Raw genomic sequence first — 19,547 nt, forward strand, 5'->3', positions numbered from 1 at the left:
CTAGGGTTCTATTGGTTGGACCCATTTTCCATTCCTAAAAATGCTGTGCAGTTACTGAAGGATGCTTTTTGGCATAACGTTCAGATTGTGCAATTTACTAAGATTGTCCAGCTGTCTATGTCTGATAGTTATTTATCAATCAAATGCCACTATGAATTTGAGCCTTTCATGGATTTAGCACTATCCCCATTTGCGCGATCTCTTTTTGTTAGATTCAGAATAGGGTCCCTCCCTCTGTGCTCCTTAACGTACAAATGGCTTTGTCCCACTAATAGATCCAAGCTTTGTCCAATGGGTTGTCAACGTGAAGAGTCTATTTCACATGTTCTCTTTTATTGCTATGCATATCATAAACAAAGAGCCTTTTGGATCATTCCGCTTTGCAAATCTATAGGCGCCAGGTCCTATCTTCATGTTGAGAGAATTTTAAAATCTGATTCATCTGTCCAGGTAGTTTTACCAGTGGCAAAATTTCTCGAATCAATCAGGCGCCTTAGATTAGCAATTCTAAAGAATAAGACTGGGTAGCCAATTTTTAGATCTATGTATGTATATTTATTGACTTTTGATCTCTGATTTTAGTATTAAATTTTTAGTACAAAGACATTGTCCTATTGTATTATCGAACATATATGGGCGCAGGGAATAGGGTCCTTGTTGAGTGGAACATTCCATTTTAAGGAGATATATATTTTGATTATTCTGTTTGGATTTTAACTTCCTTTTATCTTATTAAATTCTTTATTGTGCTTATATTTTTAGTGTTCTACCAACCTTACAAATCAAAAAAAAAAATTATGTTTGTACTGTACTTTTATGGTATGTTTTTACTTACCGAAATAAAGTTTAAATGAAATGAACAAAGAGCTCACCCAAACAGTTTCATGTCTTGGACTCTAGCAACATCCCATCACAAGGAACTTTCTTTTTATATAACAGGAGCATCCTGAAAATGGAGTGATGTGTTGGGTCTAAATGACATGTAATTGGGACTCTACAACAGAACACACTGCACTGCTGCCTTTTACATATTTACATTACTGATTTACAATTTGTGGCACAAAGAAAGATGTGTTTCCCTTGAATCCCACAACCATTTGGATCAAGCTGGTTTATGTTATCCAGGTTTCAAGATTAGAGTCATAGCTACAAGGCCAGATCTACTGGTCTCGGTTAGTCCCAGCCATCCGTAAAATTGTATTATCAAGTGGTTGAGCCCCAAACAAAAAGTATATATATTGACACTGAACAATGCCTTAATTGCACTATATCTCATGCCATTTTAAAACAAAAAAGGAGTTTAGGAAGAAAAAGTTGTTTGTAATAAAAAGAACGTGTGTGATGCTTGATACACTGCTCCACATTCTCCGGCAATTTCCTACATAGATGATCACACCAACAGCAATTATGTACTCTTTCTTGTTGAATCAAAAGCTGAGAGTACTGTTTAAAACAAATATTTGATGGAAAACACTGTAAAAGATATTAAAATCACCACATTATGTATTATATAGATGGCACTACTAATCTCAGTACATTTCCACTCAGTTGTAGACTTCAATGACAGGATAAAATGTTCACTCAAACATTTGCAACAATACTTTTAAGGAGAGCTTTTTTGGAACAAAAAACTGAGGACTCTAAACTTGAATTACTAGTTAAACAGCTATAGCAACATTACCTCATCAAGAAAAAGACGCGGTAAAGGTGTTCTCTTGTCAAGAGATACAGCAACCCTCGAGGCCATACAGTATCTTCTAAACCAAGCCCACTTGTGTGTTTCGGCACAACATGGAAGAGTGTCCAGCTCTAGATCACAAGCAAGGGCCACCAGCACCTGTGCAATAAACAAGCATAGGCTTCAGGCTACAGAGAAAGAAACAAATTGGTATTTAAAAGGAAAACAAGTGCTTTTAAAATCACTATTCTAGTGCAAGGTATCATCAATGTCCCTGTTTTCAGAATAAACAATTTATTCATGAACATAATGTGCATAGTACTTAATGTCAACATCTCTCAATATTGTTTTGAATATTGTGTACAATAGTACATTCTTTTCAATCTTGCAATGTCTAGATTTTGTATCAATTTTCATTTTCAGAGTTTCTTATACACACACACCGCATATACATACACTGAAAAAAAAAACAAGGTTACAGGGGCGTTATAGTTAAGTTCTGAATTTACAAGCACAAAACCAGAGAAATTCAGCTGTTAAAAGTTATTTCAAGCAATTTCAACTTGTTCCCTAAGGTAACTATAGCTCATGAAACCACCATGCAGTTGTCTCAACAATTTTATTGCAAATGTTGCAGTGATAATATCAATGATGGCATAGAAGATGTCATCAATGATGTAATATGTGGGTTAATTAGGTGTGCATGGCACACTTTTCCCCAGGAAAAGTAACCAGAGATGATAAAAATATCTTCAAGATATTCCCACTATATGGAAAATGTCACTTACCCAGTGTACATCTGTTCGTGGCATTAGTCGCTGCAGATTCACATGCTGTGCACATCCCGCCATCTGGTGTTGGGCTCGGAGTGTTACAAGTTGTTTTTCTTCGAAGAAGTCTTTTTTCGAGTCACAAGACCGAGGGACTCCTCCCATTTCGACTCAATTGCGCATGGGCGTCAACTCCATCTTGGATTGTTTTCCCCACAGAGGGTGAGGTAGGAGTTGTGTATGCTAGTAATAGTGCCCATGCAATGGAGTGAATACGTATGTACATAATGAAGTTTAAAGTAATATATTTACAAATGTTCAAGATCAACTTCTAAACGTCTACAGGCTCCCAGGGAGGCGGGTGGGCGCATGTGAATCTGCAGCGACTAATGCCACGAACAGATGCACACTGGGTAAGTGACATTTTCTGTTCGATGGCATGTGTAGCTGCAGATACACATGCTGTGCATAGACTAGTAAGCAGTTATCTCCCCAAAAGCGGTGGTTCAGCCTGTAGGAGTTGAAGTTGTTTGAAATAATGTTCGTAGTACAGCTTGACCTACTGTGGCTTGTTGTGCCGTTAACACATCTACACAGTAGTGTTTGGTAAATGTATGAGGCGTAGACCATGTTGCTGCCTTACATATTTCGTTCATTGGAATATTTCCTAGAAAGGCCATGGTAGCACCTTTTTTTCTGGTTGAGTGTGCCTTTGGTGTAATAGGCAGCTCTCTCTTTGCTTTAAGATAGCAGGTTTGAATACACTTAACTATCCATCTAGCAATGCCTTGTTTAGAAATTGGATTCCCTGTATGAGGTTTTTGGAAAGCAATAAATAGTTGTTTTGTTTTTCGAATTAGTTTTGTTCTGTCAATGTAGTACATTAGTGTTCTTTTGATGTCTAATGTATGCAGTGCTCTTTCAGCTACAGAATCTGGCTGTGGGAAGAACACTGGTAATTCTACTGTTTGATTCAAGTGGAACAGTGAGATCACTTTTGGTAAAAAGTTTGGATTTGTCCGTAGAACTACTTTATGCTTGTGTATTTGAATAAATGGTTCTTGTATAGTAAATGCTTGAATTTCACTCACTCTTCTTAGAGATGTGATGGCAATCAAAAATGCAACTTTCCATGTTAAATATTGCATTTTACAAGAGTGCATGGGCTCAAAAGGTGGACCCATGAGTCGTGTTAAGACAATGTTGAGGTTCCATGAAGGAACTGGTGGTGTTCGTGGTGGTATGATTCTCTTTAGGCCTTCCATAAATGCTTTTATGACTGGTATCCTAAATAATGAAGTTGAGTGCGTAATTGCAGGTAGGCTGAAATTGCGGTCAGATGTATCTTTATTGAAGAGAAAGCTAGCTTTGACTTTTGCAATTGTAGTAAGTATCCTACTATATCTTTGGCAGATGCGTGTAAGGGTTGAATTTGATTATTATGGCAGTAATAAACAAATCTTTTCCACTTATTTGCATAGCAGTGTCTAGTGGTAGGTTTCCTAGCTTGTCTTATGACCTCCATACATTCTTGTGTGAGGTCTAAGTGTCCGAATTCTAGGATTTCAGGAGCCAAATTGCTAGATTCAGCGATGCTGGATTTGGATGTCTGATCTGTTGTTTGTGTTGTGTTAACAGGTCTGGTCTGTTTGGTAGTTTGACATGAGGTACTACTGAGAGGTCTAGTAGTGTTGTGTACCAAGGTTGTCTTGCCCATGTCGGTGCTATTAGTATGAGTTTGAGTTTGTTTTGACTCAATTTGTTTACTAGATATGGAAGGAGTGGGAGAGGGGGAAAAGCGTAAGCAAATATCCCTGACCAGCTCATCCATAACGCATTGCCCTGAGACTGATCTTGTGGGTACCTGGATGTGAAGTTTTGGCATTTTGAGTTTTCTTTTGTTGCAAATAGATCTATTTGTGGTGTTCCCCACATTTGGAAGTAAGTGTTTAGTATTTGGGGGTGAATCTCCCATTCGTGGATCTGTTGGTGATCCCGAGAGAGATTGTCTGCTAATTGGTTCTGAATTCCTGGAATAAATTGTGCTATTAGGCGAATGTGGTTGTGAATCGCCCAATGCCATATTTTCTGTGTTAGGAGACACAACTGTGTTGAGTGTGTGCCTCCCTGTTTGTTTAGGTAATACATTGTTGTCATGTTGTCTGTTTTGACAAGAATGTGTTTGTGTTTTATTATGGGTTGAAATGCTTTGAGCACTAGAAATACAGCTAACAGTTCTAAGTGATTTATGTGAAACTGTTTTTGCTGTATGTCCCATTGTCCTTGGATGCTGTGTTGATTGAGGTGTGCTCCCCACCCTATCATGGAAGCATCTGTTGTTATTACGTATTGTGGCACTGGGTTTTGGAAAGGCCGCCCTTGGTTTAAATTTATACTGTTCCACCATTGAAGCGAGATGTATGTTTGGCGGTCTATCAACACCAGATCTAGAAGCTGACCCTGTGCTTGTGACCATTGTGATGCTAGGCACTGTTGTAAGGGCCGCATGTGCAACCTTGCGTTTGGGACAATGGCTATGCATGAAGACATCATGCCTAGTAGTTTCATCACCAGTTTGACTTGTATCTTTTGATTTGGATACATGGTCTGTATCACATTGTGAAATGTGTGAACTCTTTGCGGACTTGGAGTGGCAATCCCTTTTGATGTGTTGATTGTTGCTCCTAAGTATTGCTGTGTTTGACACGGCAGAAGGTGTGATTTTGTGTAATTGATTGAGAAACCTAGTTTGTGGAGGATTTCTATGACATATTTTGTTTGTTGTGAACACCGTCTTAGCGTGTTGGTTTTGATTAACCAATCGTCTAGGTACGTGAACACATGTATTTGCTGCCTTCTGATATGTGCAGCTACTACTGCTAGGCATTTTGTAAAAACTCTCGGTGCAGTTGTTATTCCGAATGGCAACACTTTGAATTGGTAATGTATCCCTTGGAATACAAACCTTAGGTACTTTCTGTGTGAAGGATGTATTGGTATATGGAAATATGCATCCTTTAGGTCTAGTGTTGTCATGTAGTCTTGTTGTTTGAGCAGTGGGATTACGTCTTGTAATGTAACCATGTGAAAGTGATCTGATTTGATGTAGGTATTTAATGTTCTGAGATCTAGTATAGGTCTCAGACTCTTGTCTTTTTTGGGTATCAGAAAGTACAGGGAGTAAACTCCTGTGTTTATTTGTTGTTTTGGTACTAACTCTTTTGCTTCTTTTTGTAGCAATGCCTGAACTTCTAATCCTAGAAGATCTATTTGTTGTTTTGACATATTGTGTGTTTTCGGTGGAATGTTTGGAGGGAATTTGAGAAATTCTATGCAATAACCATGCTGGATAATTGCTAAGACCCAAGTGTCTGTTGTTATTTCCTCCCAACGTTTGTAAAACTTGGTTAGTCTCCCCCCCACAGGTGTTATGTGTTGGGGATTTGTGACCTTGAAGTCACTGCTTGTTTGGAGGAGTTTTGGGACTTTGGAACTTTCCTCTATTCCTTTGAAATTGTCCCCCTCTATATTGTCCCCGAAAACCTCCCCGCTGATACTGGCTCTGGTAAGTGGGCTTTGTTTGTGAGGTTGTGGCTTCTGTGGTTTGCCCTCGAAACCCCCTCGAAATTGTGTCTTTCGAAATGTGCCTCTGCTCTGTGGGGAGTAGAGTGCGCCCATGGCTTTGGCCGTGTCAGTGTCTTTCTTAAGTTTTTCGATCGCAGTGTCCACCTCCGGCCCAAACAACTGCTGTCCGTTGAATGGCATATTCAGCACAGCTTGCTGTATCTCTGGTTTAAATCCTGATGTACGCAGCCATGCATGTCTCCTTATTGTTACAGCTGTGTTGACAGTTCTAGCAGCTGTGTCTGCAGCATCCATTGCTGACTGTATCTGATTATTGGAGATACCCTGTCCTTCTTCTACTACTTGCTGCGCTCTTTTTTGGAACTCCTTGGGTAAATGTTCAATAAGGTGTTGCATCTCATCCCAATGGGCCCTATCATATCTGGCTAGCAAAGCTTGCGAATTTGCAATACGCCACTGGTTTGCTGCCTGTGCCGCCACCCTTTTGCCTGCAGCATCGAATTTTCGACTTTCTTTATCTGGAGGTGGTGCATCTCCTGAAGTATGATAGTTGGCTCTTTTGCGCGCTGCTCCCACTACAACAGAGTCTGGTGTTAGCTGTTGTGTAATGTACACTGGGTCTGTTGGTGGCGGTTTATATTTTTTTATCTACTCTTGGAGTAATGGCTCTCCCTTTAACAGGCTCCTCAAACACTTGTTTGGAGTGTTTTAGCATTCCGGGTAGCATAGGAAGACTCTGATATTGGCTGTGTGTGGACGACAGTGTATTAAAAAGAAAGTCATCTTCAATGGGCTCTGAATGAAGGCTGACATTATGAAATGCAGCTGCTCTTGACACCACCTGTGCGTAGCCTGTACTATCCTCTGGTGGCGATGGTTTAGCTGGATAGCATTCTGGACTATTATCAGACACTGGTGCGTCATAAAGGTCCCATGCGTCAGGGTCATCTTGACTCATTCCTGTATGAGTTGGGGATTGCATCATTGGTGGAGTGGCTACCGGTGATGGTTGCGGAGAGTGATGTGGGGATGGTGGCAGTGTTACTTGTTTAGCCACCTTTGCGTGTGGCTGTTTGTCTTTGTCTTGGAAGGCAAGCTTGCGTTTCATTTTGACTGGAGGAAGAGTGCTGATCTTCCCTGTATTATTTTGAAAAAAGAGCCGTCTTTGTGTGTGATCTGGCTCTATTGCCTGTAATTCCTGTCCAAATCTATGTGTCTTCATTTGTGTGGACAGTCCTTGTTCCTCAGTGTAGGAACTTGTTTTCGGTTCCGAGGCCGGATATTTCGGTACCAAAACCTTTTCGGCTGCTTTTTTCGGCTCCGACGAAACCTTTTTTACTTTCGTCGTCGTGCTCTCTCGGTGCCGACCCGTTTCGGTGCCGGTGTCTCGGTGCCCAATCTTCTCTGAGCCACTATCTCGGGCCCGAGATTGCTGTGTGCCGGTATCTCGACCGGAGTCGGATGACTTCGACACCAGCTCGCCCTTTTTCGGTGCCGATGAATGGTCACCTACTTTTCGGGTTAAGCCATGGCCTGTTGGCGGTGGCGTCCCCTGGGCTTTAGCGCTTTTCTCGCGAGTTCTTGGTTTCGACGTCTTACTCACGGTTTTAGGCGTTTCCTCGGGATCGATCTCCTCAGAGTCCGACTTCTGGGTGGAGAATGTTTCTTCCTCCTCCTCAAAACGCTCTTGTCCTGTCGGCACCGACGCCATTTGCAGTCTTCTTGCTCTTCGGTCCCTGAGTGTCTTCCTGGACCGAAACGCTCGACAGGCCTCACAAGTATCCTCCTTGTGTTCTGGTGACAAACACAAGTTACAGACCAGATGTTGATCTGTATATGGATACTTGTTATGGCATTTTGGACAGAAGCGGAATGGGGTCCGTTCCATCAGCCTTGAAGAGACACGTGGCCGGGCCGACCAGGCCCCGACGGGGATGGAAGAAAACCCCGAAGGGCCACCGGAGCTCTTCTTAATTCGGTGTCGATCTGTTGTAACTAACCCGATACCGAACGCAAACAATACCGACGATTTTTCCGAGATTCTAACTAACTTTCCGACCCGAAACACGGAGCGAAAAGGAACACGTCCGAACCCGATGGCGGAAAAAAAACAATCTAAGATGGAGTCGACGCCCATGCGCAATGGAGTCGAAATGGGAGGAGTCCCTCGGTCTTGTGACTCGAAAAAAGACTTCTTCGAAGAAAAACAACTTGTAACACTCCGAGCCCAACACCAGATGGCGGGATGTGCACAGCATGTGTATCTGCAGCTACACATGCCATCAAACATATATATATATATATATATATATATACATATTGACATAGGAGTACAACGAACAAACACCTATGTAGTAACAAACGATATACATATATATTTCTCTTTATTTATTATTTGATATATATATATATACTTATATATATATATATATATATATATTCATATATATTTAATTCAAAGCTGAATAAAACAGCAAGAATGAAAAAGAATCTTTACTAGTGTAGCGGAAACCAAGGTGAGTATGTGACTCTTATAATGAATATGACTCATCTAGAGATGAACTAGAAAAGGTGTCAATTGCGCAAAAACTGAAAATTTACAAGATTCTGAAATAAAAAGAATCCAACCAATTTTGTGTATTCCGTCTTATGACAACAATTCTCAAAGTGTGCACCCAACCTACAACAACTAGAGTCCTGTAACGATGAAAACAGTTGTACTTAGATGAGGCGAAAACCTAACCTCATGCACAACAGATATGAAGATCTTCTTAGAGAAGAAAAAGTACCCTTGAACAACCCTTTTGAAAAGAGGGAAGTCTGAAATGCATAAGCAAAAGTGCAGAACAACTCTTGAACAGTTAACAATATAAATTATTCTAAACATGAGTTTTAACAGAATATACAGAGAGATATGTTTCAATGAAGACCCATGATAACTTGACAAAAGCCAGGAAAAAGAAAGAATAATGTTCAAAGAGCATGTCAGCAACATACAAATGTCTACAATAAGGTGTAGAAAATCCATCCTACTGTGATGGCTATCTGATATAAAACATTTAAGACCAAACAATGAAACTCAAAGTCCCCAAGATCTTTCTAGCTTTTAATGTATCCAATCTACCAAAAGTAGAAACTGATACTACCATATCATAGGTAAAAATAGAACGTACATAATAAATAATGTAGATCAACAGCTACCTTGCTTGACAGTACAAGAAGGACTTAGTAAATAGACACCCTTAGTGCTGCATAAGCCTTATAAAGAGCCCTCTTTGAACATAAGTTAAACGATATACTGACACTCCTTAGGAGCTGTCAATATTACAAGTTCCCTATAAGGAGTACTTAAATAAATTCATGATCTCACAAATTGGAAAAATAACCTTCTGCAGAGGGAGCAACTCTGTACCCCCAAATGAATGTATATTAGCCCACAAGCGAAGGAATCCTGACTATGCATATATGTATGAATGCTCTCCGGGCAAACAATCACATACTCTGGACATACCTTGAAGGTATCACCTATTAATCACAAGTTATTCTTCAGAGTAAAGTAAACGATATCACCTTTATTACAGGCATATTAACAAGAGATATCTAAGAAGCTGTTATTGACAAACTCGAAGTGGAAAGCCACCAGTTCTACACCAAGTAATAACCATAGTGAAAGTACCCTTGAATGAAAAGTACCAACCTAGGTTAAAATACACCCCAATAAACTATCCTTGACAATTTAAGGAAAAATAATACTTGCCGAAAGCAGAAACACCCACCGGGTGCCACCATTATGTGAAATAGGCATAGGATAAAATACACCCCAATAACCTATCCTTGACAATTTAAGGAAAAATAATACTCGCCGAAAGCAGGAACACCCACCGGGTCCACCTTTATGTTGAACAGACAGAGCTGAAAAAGCCTCACGGCCCTGCTGAAGCATAGCTCATCCATGAAACAAATACAAATAACCCCCTACTAGCCAGTACAGGAGTTATCAACTAGACCTAAGGGTAGAGACGAAACAAGCTAATTCGCTGTTCCACCCCTACTCTCATGAAAACGCCTAAAAGCTAAGTCTGCCTGTGAACAAAATAAATGGCCACCATCAATCGGCAAGTCAATCAATGGACTTGAACTGGCTCTGAAAATATGGAGTTAAGTAACCAGGCAAGGCGACGTAGCGCGACTGAGGAAGCTATAGCTTGACTCACAGACTCAGTAGTATCCATACCACATCGAATGATTAGCTTAGCTGCTTGCTGGTCATCTTGAAACATAGGGGTGGGAGTACTCCTGATATCACCTGGAAAAGTAGGCAAGATGCTTGCCAATTAATCCCATAATGAATGTGAGAAACATCCATGAACGCAAGATGCATTTACAGACCATAAAGAGGAATTTGTGGAGGAAAGAATATGCCTATCACAGGTGTACAGACTCCTGGAATCTCTATCAGGTGGGACATGCAGGAGAGACTCAATATCATGAGAAGCCAAAGCAGCCTGTACCACTAAACTTCGATGAGTAGAATGTCTTATTTGGATGACCAGGGGCAGGTCGGTGCATGTGAGGTATAGCCCAATCAACAGGGCCCCTGTATCAGGCTTAGCCCAAGCACCCAACAAAACGTCATGTAGGGCTTCACTGTAAGGAAGCACTGGTTCAACCCCTGTTTGGCCTTGATGGAGGACAACAATTAGAGGATCCAAAGTTAATTCCACTGAAAGAAGTATTAGACCAAAAATACAGCAACCCTTCTCGGTATGTCCACAAGAGAGGAGCTCACCTCCGTAGCAAGGGGGGTCCGAGGCCTGAGGCTAGGGAAGAATGCAAGCCATTAGCCGTAGCTAGGACAGCTAGTCAGCTGTCTTCAGTATGAGGCTGATGAATATCTGAAATGGGTGGCATACATTCCACCTCTCCCACAGTCTCTCCACCTTGTCCCTGTGAAGGATATACATGAGTGGACTCACCAGTATGGGGAGGGAGATCAGGGATAATTGGGATGACTGGTGCCACACCCAATGTCGACCGGCTTCGAGAAGGTGATTCCTTGACGTAGATTCGACTTAAGATGGAGAGAGGGATTCAACTTCGATCGGCGCTGTCCACGGAGTCGCCAGAGTCGACTGATCGAATATGGGCGCCAAAGGTGGAAACCAGGAAGGGCTTTGCATCGGCGCCATAATGACTTAGTCAACTGAAGCTGAAGGCCTGACTGAAGCCGAAGGCAAACCCACCGGCATGGAGACAGTTAAGGCACTTTGCACCTCCTCGGGGACAACAGGTGCTCCAGAGGAAGGTGATTTCCCAAAGATTGCATGAAGGGAAATGTAATACTCGTGGCATCTGGTTTAGAGTTGCCCTGGCCCATGGAAAAGGATGGAGATGTGGGGTAGACTAGGACCTCGACTCCTCAACCGAGGAACAGTGGAAGGCCGTATGCGGTGAAGTCGGCAACTTCTGTGACTTCGACAGGTTGCGTTGTGGGCTACCTCGTGAAGTCGATGGAGAAAGACGTCGAGGAGAATGACTCCTTGAACGGGCCCACAAACAGAAGTCAGTACGAGAAGGAGACCTTGTTCAATGGGAAGTCTGGGGCGGCTCTAACATCTGCGCTGCCAGAATCTTCATATGACGCTCCCACAGAGCTTTTGGCCGAAGTTGACGACAGAGGTTGCACTCTTTGGGGTCATGGCGCTCGCCCAGGCGCCACATACAAATCAAGTGGGGGGTCAGTAGCCGACATTTGTCGTCCACAGAACCCACAGGGTTTGAACCCTGAAGACATGTACAGAAGAAAACAGTGTTTTAATGGCAAAAATGTAAAAGTAGGCCGAAGACAGCCTGACCAACCACTACCATATTCATGTTGCAAGAACGGAAAAGAAGTAACTGAAGACGGCGCATTAGCGAGGAGGTTATACAGGCTCCGCTGATGTCACATCCAGCGGATTACATTGATACAGAGTCGCATGATGCCCTCTTCTGGCACACAGACGTGCTATAGGAAAAATGTTTACGGATCCTAAAGTGACAAATCAGTAGCTAGATGTCTCTAACATATAGATAAAATACAGATACCCTGATAAAAAAAAATCCAAGTGGTATGGTTGTTGTTTCCCTGGGAATGACAGGGGATCAATGATTGCCTGCATTTATTCAAGAGACATGAAGGCAGTACTTAATTTGAGCCAGTAGTGACAGGTGGGGTCCACCAGCAATACTTTTCTGGGACCAACACTTATTTTTCCTCCACAAACATTGATCTTGAACAAGAGAGAAACGCGAAAGGAGGAAGGAAGGGGGAAGAGAAAAATGGAAAAACTGTTACAACAGGAGAAAGCAGGGATGAAAAAGAGCATGCAATAGTGAGATAAAGAGGCAGGAAGTGTCAAGGTGGTGGAATAAAAAGACATCAGGTGAAATCAATGCTATGCAGCCTTGGCATTCGACACACCAGCCAATGGAAGCACCAGCCATGGGGTTCTGAACAAAATTTTGTGCTCAGCACCTATTCTCTTGCAAATTAAGCACTGCATGAAGGTTATGTGTTGTTGTCACTTTTTGTAATATTAACACACAAATGTAAGGACTGACTCGTTTATGTTTATGTTTAGTGCACAAATCATGAAGGTGTGTTAGTAATTAGTGTCAAATGTCCCAGGTTCTTTGGTAAACAGGAATGTTCTCTATTGAAAAGTAAAATGACTCAAATCCTGTTGTTGGCCTATTTTTGCTCGAGATGGACAGTGTTCAATGTTGAATCTCTCCTTGGCTCAAGCAGAAATGTGTCAATCCCCCTTCCCCATACTGCCAGTATGTCTACTTCCATGTATACAGAGGGATCAGAATGCCCTTGTAGGACACTTTTAGGCCAAGTATCACACTACAAGGAGACCACATGGACTCTAGCACACATATGATACTGCAACATTTGCATATGTTTGAGTTCACTTGTTAATTGAGGAAGATATTTCAGTACAGTACATACGGAAGCTATTCAAAATGTTCTGATCCAGTCAACTGGTCTTCAAAAGAAAACACCAAACCTGATTTTTCAGTATACACAATAGTGACTTACAAATATATGGAAAGAAGATGAAGTGGCAGCCTTGCAATTCTCTTGCAAAGGAACAATAATGGATGCCGTATTCTGGGAGGAATGGGAAAAGATTCTTTCAAGCTGAGTCTGGTTTGCAGTGTTTTTGCATTCCTTGATGTATCACACAATTAATTATGAAACTGCAGCACCATTAGATTGCTTCCTTGAGTAACAAACAGCTATATAGCCAATGTGTACTAAAACTCCTGTAAAGGGTGTAGTTTCAGAAGCCTCTTCTCAACCTTTAAATAATGGAGATGCTGGAAGAAGAAAGGCAACTGAAAATATTATTTTAGTCACCACCTTAGGAAGGAAGGACATCTTTACCCCTTAAATATAGCTAGTTCTCTAGGAATTCTTTTAACACCAAATCCACTGGCAAACACCGTAGCTCAATGAATCACCTAGCTGGTGCACTTGCCATAAGACAAAGTATTCAAGGAAAGAGGTTTTATATAACAATAACCCAATGCTGAAATGGAGGCGATATCTAGTAAGCCAGTACTAAATTACAGTCCCACTAAGTTCCGAAATGAGGCAAAGAAGGAAAAACTTAATCAACAACTTCAAAAACTAGGACACCGCCAGAATGCCAATAGAGTAAGCCAACACAAATTTTGACAGAAAGATGAAAAAAACTGTCACATTAATTCAGATTGTTGTGTCCAGCAGATGTACCACAGTAATTGTTAAAGAAAAATGCAGGAATGTAGCACAAGAAGAGAGAAGTGAGTCAAGATGCCTCTGAACAGTTTGTGCTACAGAACTTCAAACAAATAAAATTATACAGATCTCTTGTGCTACACTAGCTGGTGTTCAGCACCTTACAGATCATTGTCCCTCATTTAGAAGATCTGTGACCATATCTTCTGGCAGGAAATTAGACTTATCAAAATCAGTCTTATACTTTCTTTCCCTGCCAAAGGTGATTGTGAATAAAAATGCTCCTTGGGCATGCCCAATACTAAAAATTTAATTTTTACATGCAAACTTTCAAGGAGGCTACTTCTTTGTAACTGATGATATAGTGCAAAGCTGTAGTGTTGTCATATAACACCAGACCCTGCATGCACTGAAGTCAGGAAAGAAAAGTAGTTTGAGTCAGCCTGATCACCCTGAACCTATCTGAAATGGAAATCACACCAGATCTCAACAGTGAGCAATTACCAGCCTCACCTCTGCTAAACAATCATACTACCTTTTGTCCATGTACTTGAGTGCACAGAGATTTAAAAGGGCCTCAGCCATGCCTTTTCTCTTTTTTGAAGTTACAAAGGAATTTGAAAAGACCCTACATTTTATCATTCCTTTGTTTTGTGGTGTAGGGCGGTGTAAATGGTGTCTCTTGAAAGTAAGACTACCTCTGTTTTATAATCTGCAGGACTCATAATACTAAAATTAGCCTCTGTTGTTACATTTCCCAACAACGTAACATGAGGATAAGGGGTTATTGATGCACATTTACCTGGGATGCAGACAGATAATACATGATGCCTCTGCTCCTGGCTTTTGAGCTGGATTCCATTGTTATGGCGGTGCACAAACAAGTGACCCTGACCCTGGCCTCTGCAGTGTGAAATACCAAGAGGAGTAAAAGGACTTTGGTCCGGCTTAACTTCCAAGTTATAACTTCAAAACTTCCAAATTAATACTTCAAAAAAAATTAACACTTCCCAGACATTAGTACTAAAAATTAAATACTTTGAAAAAGAAGGCTTCCCAACATGTTTGCTACCAAAATATATTGAACGAAGGACAGTGTGAAAGGTTGAAGCGTGGCACGCTACAACGGGTTACATGTACAACACATCGTACAGGGATTTAAAGTAATTGGCTAAGGGTTCCAGGTAAGGGTAGTGCTAAGGAATAGTAAGAAGTTCTTAGAGTTAAGGGAAGGTTATGGCTAAGGGATTTTGGAGACTTTTTAGGGTCCTGAGATGTGAAGTGTTTATGGGTGGTATGAAGGTTTTAGGATTTAAGGTATGGTAGTGTTAAGGAGCAGTAAGAAACTATTAAGTCATTGAAGGTGCAATAACGTTTTTTTAGTGTCCATGGATAGGAAGTGTTTAGGGGTGGTAAGGAGTTTTGAGGGGCAGTGTTAAAGGGCAATAAGGAGTTTTAGGATCAAATGAATGGTAGTGCTATGAGGTAATGATGATTATTTTCATTTGTGTACACACACACACACACACACATAATATATATATATATATATATATTTATATACGTGATGCTAGTGGTTTGCATGATAATGGGAAACATCATTGTATTCAAGAAAATGTGTTCTAAATGTACTCCTCATGTTTGTGTTGCATTGTGTTGGTTTGGGTGATAATGACATTCTGAAACATATTTAAAGTGTGTGGATAATTGATACAGGTATTTTGCTTTTCTTTGTACCCATGCACCTAATTTGTTTCACCTTATTTAATGCACCTAATTTATTTCAATAGAACCCACTACAATTTCGAAGCAATGAAATAAGAAGTGTTAAAATCGAACTTAATGTTATTTGCCTGTAACAATTTTAAATTAACAGGGTACAATCACTACCAGTCTGCCTGGACTCATCTAATATATGGTCACCTATGTCACCAATTATTTTATCTCCATCTACAAAAATGTCCAGATTCTCAGAGTAGGTATCTGGCCTGTGACACACATTGAAAAGCCTACAGTCTTCAGGTGAGACATGTCTCTAGCACACTATACCCAGGGATGTGGAATTCCTATCGCCCGACGCCCGGGACATCTTGTTTGGGGTCAAGGGCAACAAGTTTTTATGTTTACTTTGTACTTGGGGCAAGTAGGCCCAACCCTCTGCAGCACAAACCCTTTGGCTGCTTGTTTACAGAGAGTGGAGCTCTCTGCAGTTGAGGTAATGTGTTTCCAAAAGATAATGCTGTTCGGACTTGTATTTATGGTTCATTATTTGAAAGCCTTCATTATTAGGGTGAGTGCTGTAAATAAATGTATTAAGGTCACACTTCACTACTGACGTTGGTTCCAGTACAAAAAAAGAAAAACGTGTATACACATGTTTGAAAAGTTTAGGCTATGAGGCTAAGTATAATGCTCCCAGAATGCTCTCTGATTAGATGTAAATGAAGTGTCATTTAGTAAAATGTGTTGATGCATGCTAGTATTTCTCAAAAATATTTCTAATGGAAAATCAGTGTAACCATTTTCAACACAAATATGGGAAGCATGAAAATAAACAAACACTGACAAAGCCAACTGATCTGACATATTTTTATAAGTCTTTTAGTTTCATCAATGCGTGTCTTGTTTTGACATGGCTTTTGTAACACTTTATTGTTGTGGGAGCTACCAGGCCCTCAACATTGTAACAAACACTGGCAAAAAAAAAAAAAAAAAGTTTTTGAACTCTAAAAGCACACGTTGCCACCAGTGGCATAACAAAGGCCCCGCAGCCGCCCTCTAGGGTGCCCCTTCAGCACAGCACCTGCCCTGAGTGAGTCTGGAGAGGGGGCTCCTCTATGTTCTTTGCAAAGAGGCACCTTCCAGTTTCGTTACGTCACTGATTGCCACTGTAGTTCCTGACACTGAACAAAACTACTTTGTGTGCCAATATGCTCCCTGTGGAAGAGCAGAATGCGATCACTCACAGTAAAGCCAGCCGAAAGAGAGAGAAATAGAAGTTTAATAAAAACAAAATGTCTTTGTAAACACCAGACCTAATTAGGGACCAAGACCCACATGTAGGTAGCTTTTTGCATGTCGCAAACAGCGACTTTCGCTGTATGCGACGTGCACAAAGCACATTGCGATGCACAAACCCAGTTTTGCGATTCAGTAACCTGGTTACCGAATCGCAAAACGGGTTTGCGACTCGCAATTAGGAAGGGGTGTTCCCTTCCTAATTGCGACTCGCAGTGCAATGTAGGACTGTTTTGTGACCGCGAACGCGGGCGCAAACCAATCGCAGTTTGCACCCATTTCAAATGGGTGCTAACACTTTCGCAAAAGGGAAGGGGTCCCCATGGGACCCCTTCCCCATTGTGAATGTCACTGTAAACATTTTTTCAGAGCAGGCAGTGGTCCTGTGGACCACTGCCTGCTCTGAAAAAATGAAGCGAAAACGTTTCATTTTTCGTTTTTGTAATGCATCTCGTTTTCCTTTAAGGAAAACGGGCTGCATTACAAAAAAAAAAAGAACTGCTTTATTGAAAAGCAGTCACAGACATGGTGGTCTGCTGTCTCCAGCAGGCCACCATCCCTGTGAGGGCCACTATTCGCAAGGGGGTCGCAAATTGCGACCCACCTCATGATTATTCATTAGGTGGGCATTTGCGAAGCCCTTGCGAATCACAGATGGTGTCAGGGACACCATCCTACATTCGAATTTGCAACTCGTAAATTGCAAGTCGCTCTGACTCGCAATTTGCGGGTCGCAAATCTGAACCTACCTACATGTGGCCCCAAATTCTTAAAGAAAGTCACAAAAGTGCACCCATGGTATATGTCGTACCCCTATAAAATATTTGTGAACTGTATTTTAGCATGGGTAAATACGAGAGAAGCTGGTGAAAATCTTTAAAACATGCAGGTTAGTAGGTTTCCAGACTCAAAGGCATTCCAGCCCTGGAACTATTGCTTACTGCTTCCTCCAGCCCCAGTATGCAGATCTGCAGAAAGGTGGCAAAATAAGGAAATTGCTACAGTAGGGATTGAAACGGCAAGTATTCAAGCCCTACTATGGTAGTAGCCCTGGCATAATCAGAGAGGCTATTATCAGAGCTCTTACATAATGAGATTGCTGCCATAATTTGTCGCCACACTACATGGCACCAAAGGGACAAGTAGATCTTTTTACAGGACAAGTAGATTTGAGAAGCAACCTGTCCCCTGGACAAGTAGATATTTTAATAAATTCCACACCCCTGTATACCTAAAAATAACATTTTGGAAGTCACAGAAAAACCAACAGAAGTTCAGGAGAGGAATTCCAATCAGCGTTGGAGGGCAAAAAAAATAGGAACTGACATCAGTTTGCATAGGCGGTATCTATAGACGACTCCGCACCATCTCTTCTGGAGGCGGGATAAGACAGCGAAGGAGTTCTTTGGCACTATCTATCGGCGTGCAGGAACAACGGCTCGAAAACATTTTCAGATTAACACTGTGCCTGGGAGAACTTATGAGAAATCCGTGGTTAGAAAATTGTTTTTTATATATAGCTGCCACAGAATTATTTGAAGCATTTGCAACTTGCACTTGAACCTTTGTATGAAATATCAGTCTGTCTATTACACCAATCAACTTCTTGGGTAGGTGGTTACTTCAGCACAAAGTGGAAGGAAGATGGTCTTCACAACAAGGCTCTATATGAATCAACAAATTCAAATGTATAGCCTGCATAATCTCCTTCAGCACCAGACCATTTATATCATGCTTATCCAGGAAGACATCAGCAGCCCTCCTTTATTTTATCACCTCATTTAGTATAAGGTAGATGAATGTATTCATTATCTTCTAAATGCACACCCATATTATAATTATTCTCTGACTAGGACAAGCTATCTTCAGTTTACTGACCAAAAAAGTAACTGGGCACAAAAGACTAAGTTGTGGATGTTTACATCGATGGAACTAACAGGAGGAGCTGCAGAACTGTTAAACACATGCATGGCTCCCTAAAATCTCAGGTCCTGGCACTTCTACTCACCTCATCTGAACTAGTCTATAGTAGACCACATATGGACCAGCACAAAACTTTGTGATGTTGCTGGCTCTTGTATTGTTAAACAGGCACAGTGGGGCTGAAGAAGTCAAATGTTCTTTCAGTGAAGTCCTAAAGAATACTACTTGTTTTCCTGACCAAATAAATACTTAATTAACATTCTCTGTACCCAATGATCCCCTGTATTTCCTTGATTGAACCATTTTATGAGTCCTTGGTTAAGTCGTGGATGTAAGACCCTGCTCAAATTGCCCACAATTAATTATTTAAGAGGGGGAGAGTCCATAAGATTTAGCAGTTTGTCAAGAAGTGGAAGACACCATTGAGGGCATTTAAAGTATTCTTTGAGGGAGTAACTTCCATCCAAAACTGTTTTAATATTTGCAAGTTCTAAAGACATGTTATCTCGCCCGTGGCCTGTGAAGTACATAACTGCTAGCACATTGGATTAGAGTCACAATAGAAAAGGTAAGCATGAAGAAGGAAACGGGGAAGGTGCCACAAACTCTGTTTTATGAGTAGTGGATAACAGTGGAAACCAAGAAGGGTGGCACTTGCTTCCTCCTTTGGGCAGTGGAGAATAATGCAAGTTCCATTTAGAAATAGTGCCTCTTGAAAAGGGTTGATGGTGTGTGTGAGCAGTTTTGAAGCTAAGGTTTCAAGAAGACTGTTTTTTGCTTCTGTGACCCCCTAATACCAACC

General features: G+C 41.2%; 1 protein-coding gene across 4 annotated transcripts in view; it reads right to left on the reverse strand.

Moving 5' to 3' along the window:
* Window positions 1-19,547, reverse strand: part of HERC2 (HECT and RLD domain containing E3 ubiquitin protein ligase 2) — a 1,448,528-nt gene that overhangs the window by 287,574 nt on the left and 1,141,407 nt on the right. For all 4 annotated transcript variants that reach the window (XM_069204283.1, XM_069204284.1, XM_069204285.1 and 1 more), the window contains one exon: window positions 1,682-1,837. In XM_069204283.1, coding sequence (XP_069060384.1) covers window positions 1,682-1,837 — 156 coding nt within the window. The remainder of the gene's footprint in view (window positions 1-1,681; window positions 1,838-19,547) is intronic.

Source organism: Pleurodeles waltl, chromosome 8 (assembly GCF_031143425.1).
Source record: "Pleurodeles waltl isolate 20211129_DDA chromosome 8, aPleWal1.hap1.20221129, whole genome shotgun sequence".
NCBI classification, from domain to species: domain Eukaryota; kingdom Metazoa; phylum Chordata; class Amphibia; order Caudata; family Salamandridae; genus Pleurodeles; species Pleurodeles waltl.